The 5,851-nt window shown below is 35.1% G+C and overlaps 1 protein-coding gene across 1 annotated transcript; it reads right to left on the bottom strand.

The window, feature by feature from the left end:
* Nucleotides 1-3,547: 3,547 nt before the first annotated feature.
* On the bottom strand, nt 3,548-5,032 carry LOC118744125 (protein ANTAGONIST OF LIKE HETEROCHROMATIN PROTEIN 1-like). Its single transcript, XM_036476861.1, has 4 exons — nt 4,994-5,032; nt 4,562-4,886; nt 3,966-4,493; nt 3,548-3,900 (listed from the first exon to the last, which is right to left on the bottom strand). The coding sequence occupies exons 2-4, from the start codon at nt 4,870-4,872 to the stop codon at nt 3,882-3,884; spliced, it is 858 nt and encodes a 285-aa protein (XP_036332754.1). The 5' UTR covers nt 4,873-4,886; nt 4,994-5,032; the 3' UTR covers nt 3,548-3,881.
* Between the last annotated feature and the right edge of the window lie 819 nt (nt 5,033-5,851).

Below are 5,851 nucleotides of genomic sequence, written 5' to 3'. Positions count from 1 at the left end.
GGAGAAAGTTGTTGCATCTTTTTTTTCACAGATGCCTAGTCCACTGAAAGTGATATGAAAAAGCTGTAACTAACTTTAGTGTCGGCTTTATTTTAACTATGCATATGCCCCAAGAATGATAGAATACAAGATTGCGCCGATCAGAGAGGATTTTTGAGAATAACTTTTGTGTGACGTCACACTGGTGCAATTGCGAGAGAGAAATGCCAAAACGTGAGCAAGAATGGAAGAAGAAGAAAAAATTTTGCAAGGAAAAACGTAAACAAGTTGCACCAGTGTGACGTCATGCAAACAACGATTCTGTCAAATTCGTTAAGAGAGGAATAGCGGTCCGAGATCGGCGCAACCTTTGTATTCTCTCAATCGTGCATATGCCCCATTATTTACATATAATACGAGTATAGCAGTGAAAAATGATAATGCACAGTTTTTCTCAATAGGGGTATTCTCTGAGTGTTGCAAAGCCCTTGCACGGTGCACGGATTGCACGGTTTGCAAAGCTGTCCCATATGAAAACCGGTTTTTACCGTGCGATCCGTGCAATCTGTGCACCATGCAAGGGCTTTGCAAGACTCAGAGAATACCCCTAATATAAATAAAGGCCCGTCCACATAGAACTTTGGCGTTGGCGTTGATTAACAGCTGACTATGAATACGCACAATTATATGAACATGTCCACATATCAACGGCAACGCCAACGCCAAAGTTATCGCACGCAAAAAGATGGGCATCTTTCATCTTTTTGCGCGCGTTGTCAATCAGCTGATGGATATAAATTTAATGAAAATTTGAGAAGGACGCGGCGAACAAATTAAATTGACTGAATTTTCACTTAAAAACGTGAGTAAACATTTAATTTATGTAAAAACTTGTTTATTACACTTATAAACAAACAAACGATATAAATATGTATGTATTATTGTTTTATTTGCAGGTAAAATGGAAGATAAATTAATAGAAGCTGTCAGTGCGCACCCCTGCCTCTACGATAAAAGCTCCAACCTTTTCCGAAACAAATTTTTAAAGGAAAAGGCTCGGGAGAAGGTGGCACAGCTGGTGGGCGTATCTGGTACGTATGCATATATATATTAAAAGTTGTATTTAAGTTTTAAATCAAATTCCTCCGGCAGAAAAGCATTGTCAAACGAGGTGGAAGTCTCTGAGGGACCGCTTCGTCCGGGAGACTGCTGCATTAAAAGGGCGGTCGGGGGCTGCTGCTGAGGAAATGCCAACATGGTCGCACATGGAGGCAATGAGTTTTTTAAAAGATCATGTTGCTCCTCGAAGGTAAGTTTATCAATGAAACATGCAGTGACGGTGTACTCAATTAAAAATAGTTAACGAAATGATTGTGCCATTTGCACTGGCAATCTAAAGTGAGTGCATGGTGTTTTTTGTATATAAGTATAAGTTTGTGTATAAGTGTATATATAAGTTCTGTATAAGGTATGAAAGTCTGACTTATGTGGTTTTGATTAAAACATGAACCATATTTTTATAAGGAAATAACCATTTTAACTTGAAAAACATTGCAAATATTAAAAAAAAACACCACGCTCTTTTGGTTGCCAGTTTAGTTTTTCGATGACATAAATATATAATATGTATTAATAACGTTTTTCTTGTTTACTTGCAGAACATTTTCGAGCCTGGATTTCTCCCAAACGGATGGGGATACAATTAACAGCAACACACAGGACTCAGAGGTGGAGAATTGCGAAGAAATTAGTTCTCCAAGAGCCTCTATTGACGCTAGCTCCATAAAAAAAAACGGGCCCGAATGGAAGACAAGGCAAATGAGAGATTTGGGTCACTATGTGATGTAGTGAATAAATTCGTAGAAAGGCAATCTGAATCCGAAAGCTTTGATAAAAGCCGCAATTACGAGTTCTATAAGGTTCTGGATAGTTACTTATTAAAGCATTCAGAACAGATACAAGATACATTGAAAATGGAAATATTAAACTACGTATTCAATTACAATTGTGTTGAATTTTTTTTTTTGTGAGCCGGTGCTTTAATAAATAGCTTTCTAGAACCTTAGAAAACTGAATTTTTTTAGCTATTATTAAAGCTTTCGGGTTGCAGTTAATTGTTACTATTGTGCTGTTTGCGAATCCGTAATTGATAACTTTCTGAAATTGTTTTTGTACCTTACACTTATTTGCACCTGTGTTCAAAAAAATACTTTGTGAAATTGTTTTTGTACCTGTGTAATCGTAACTTATTTACACCTGTGTTCACAAATATTGGAGTAGAATTCAAAATGAAATTGTGTGCAACCTAAGAATATTTATTTTTAATAATTTTCATTTAAATCATATTTTTATTTATAACCGAATACGTTTAAATCCAAGTTTCGAATCTACTATAAACTAGAATTTGAATGAAAATTATTAAAAATAAATATTCTTAGGTTGCACAAAATTTCATTTTGAATTCTACTCCAATATTTGTGAACACAGGTGTACAACTTAGTGAAATAGTCTTTTTTAAATAAGGGATTCAAACCTCTTAATTTATGTTTTTAAATAGAGCATTGAATCCTCTTAATTTATGTTTTTAAATAGAGCATTGAATCCTCATAATTTATGTTTTTAAATAGAGCACTGAATCCTCATAATTTATATTTAGGTGTTTTTTGTTGTGCCTTGTAATTATAAAATAAAAAGTGAATGTTTATACATACACACGTATGTACAATATAATACTAATATTTTATTTAAAATGTATGGTGTTTACAGTGAGTATGATTAATTTAAAAACCAATTTCGGAATTAAAATAGTGGTACATATTAAAAATTTAAAAATTAATGTTTACTACAGCCCGCGACAAAAGATAGCACATCAATATTTTGACCAGTTTTTACTACTTTTCTTTTGTCTTTAACATTCATTTATTTTTTATTAAATTATAGTTCTTTATCCAGCAAAAGCCATATAAATCTAAATTTCAAAATTTGTAAAATTGTATATGTTATAAAACAGCATACTAAAAATGATTAGAAATTCTAATAAATATGATTGAAATTAGTATGAAAAGTTTGTGAAATTTGGATTTTTAAGATTTTTGTTAGCTAATGAGCTATAATTTTATAGAAAAATAATGAAGAAAGAAAAGATATATAGTCAAAACTGATCAAAATTTTGATGTGCTACCGTTTTGTCGCGGGCTGTATCTTGTTGTATCGTTTTTGTATGTGCTTAAAAAGCAAAACAAAAATGATGTGCTAATCATGGCTATCACAGAATCCATCGTAGTCCGATTTTTCGTGGAATCTACGAAAATGCTATCCTTGAATTCGATTAGCTACGAACGTAGCATATACTTTTAATTCACTCCTTCGCTTTAATTCGGATACAGTGATCGCATTTTCGTAGATTTCACGAAAAATCAGACTACGATGGATTCTGGGATAGCAACCAATACTAATTAATAAAGAATGAATTTATGAAAAAATAGGTACATCTAAAAGTATAGTTTAAGAACAAATTGATGAAAGAGAATATTATTATTTAATTAATAGGGTGCGCGGCTATGTAGTCTTTTAACTGATCCCTCAAATTGAAAGCACTTCTGGCGGCATTGTTCGCCATTAATCGACCAGTTCCTCGAAGGGGCGTTGTAATTTCCTGTCGCCATAAACCACCGACAATATTGTCTCCTTGGTATTGGTCGACAAATTCTGGTGGGCAATAAGTGCCATCGTGCATTTTTAAAAAGTTATGTAATAGCACTGTTGCTTTGACAATGCTCTCGGCACTCGTTGGATGCATTTGCAATGGGGACAGAAGAATTCTCCAGCGAGCTGTCATAATTCCAAACGCGTTTTCTATAACGCGCCGAGCTCTTGAAAGACGCTTATTGAAAAGTTCGCGGTCAGGCGACAAACGTATTCCTAAAAAGCGTATATGTATGTTTAGAAAAACGAATAAAATTTCAATAGGTAAAGTATATGCAAACCTGGATATGGTCGCATAATATAGCTTTTTAAGGGAAATGCTGCATCTCCAACAAAAAAAATGAGGAAATCTAAGGGTGGAGTGTGGCAGAATATCATCCTCGGGAAGGTCTAATTGGTTGTTGAAAAGTCTTCTCCCAAAGCTGGAATTGCACAATACACCACCATCACTTTGAGAGCCATATGCACCAATATCGATGCAGGTAAACGTGTAATTAGCATCGCAACATGCCAAAAGTACGATGGAGTATGTTCCCTTGTAGTTGTAAAATAAGGATCCCGAGCTAGGAGGGCACTTTAATATTATGTGCTTTCCGTCAATAGCACCTACACAATTGGGAAAGTTCCAAATCGAATTGAAATCGTTTGCAATACGTTTCCATTCATGTCGGTTTGGTATAGACAAGTATATGCCACCCAGTTCATCCCAAAGAACCTCACATGTTTCCAAAACGATTTTATTTGCCGTGGAGCGTCCCATTTTATATGATATGGCGAGCATGTGCTGACTACCTCCATGTGCTAAATAACTATAAATATACCAAGTTCATTTCTATTTTGTCAAAAGATTATAGGTTAATGTCTTTAATTTCCTTACTTCAAAGTTAAAAAGAGTCTTAATGCGGCAGGTATTGATGGCCTATTGGAATGCTTAGTAAGACGCTCTCCTACAAGTCCGAGGAGATGGTCAAACATCGTTCTGCTCATTCTAACCGTTTTTTTTAACTGCTCAGTGTCATTATTATACATTTCTTCAAAACTTGATGCAAATAGTCCATTGATATCCCGACTTAAGTAAAGTGGTCTCACCCAAGACTCCCGGCGGGAATTTATTTTTCGCAAACATTCGCGAGTCTCGTACATCATTAGTGCAATTAAAATGACTTCAACCGCTTCTTTAGACAACATTTTAATTGCGATAGCTTTAAAAAACAAACACACTTTAAATTATATTTTCACTGCAAAATTTTCGCTTTGGTGATGACAATGAAAACAATAGATGTCAAAGCGTTCATTGTAGCAAGCATACTTTTAACGTGCGTTCTGTCAAACCAACGCCAACGCCAAAGCCAACGGGAAAGTTCTATGTGGACCGGCCTTAACTTTTCGACAAAAATAACTTTGAAGTTAACACGTGCGTGCAATCAATGCATTTGTACGTTTTTTTTGTTCAATGTGTCCATCTTTAAAGTGAATTTGGGGAAAAACTAAGACAGCTAGAAAACTGCGGTTTGTTGCATTGAAAATAGCGTAGCATCTACCATATGAATCGGTAAAAAAGTAAAGGTCGATTATTTCAACTCAAATGCCGACGGCAAATCACCAGCGAATTTGCCAATTGCATACTGCATATTTGCATAACTTTCACATTTTAGATTCACACAATTGTATCTCTCGCATACATATGGATGTACACAATATGTACATATTACATAAATTAATAATTATTTCGACTTCTATGCATGCATTTATTTTAAGTAATTAACCAGTTTTAAGAACAAAAACGCAAAAGCCATCAGCTTTTCGTCGTCTAACAAGAAAAAAATCCATTTACATTGATGAGCCAATTTTAGCCCGAACACAATGAAAACGACGAGCTACAAACCACAGCTCTCAAATTATTTTAACACGTACTCTTATGTAGATAATTATTTTGGCGACGACCGGGCTACGCGACGGCTGTGGTTGTGGCCAGATTAGATCTATTTCTATTTTTCTGGCGACAGATAACGTTCTTCCTCTTCTTTTATGTCAAACTCATACAAATTTATGATGTCGCTGCCGCGTTCAAATAAATCATGTCGCCATCGACAATGCATTTAGATAATGAAGATGACAAATTGGAAGCTGTGGTCCGTAGCTCGTCGTTTTCAATGTGTTCAGAACT

This window comes from Rhagoletis pomonella, unplaced genomic scaffold (genome assembly GCF_013731165.1).
Source record: "Rhagoletis pomonella isolate Grant_MI unplaced genomic scaffold, Rhpom_1.0 Rhpom_scaffold_00008, whole genome shotgun sequence".
In the NCBI taxonomy this organism is placed as follows: Eukaryota; Metazoa; Arthropoda; class Insecta; order Diptera; family Tephritidae; genus Rhagoletis; species Rhagoletis pomonella.
This window is presented reverse-complemented; position numbering and strand designations above follow the sequence as displayed.

Coding starts and splice junctions, on each gene's coding strand:
- LOC118744125 (XM_036476861.1), bottom strand. CDS start 4,872: ATGTTGTCTAAAGAAGCGGTTGAAGTCATTTTAATTGCACTAATGATG. Junction 4,494..4,561: donor AGACTCTTTTTAACTTTGAA/GTAAGGAAATTA, acceptor GTATATTTATAG/TTATTTAGCACATGGAGGTA.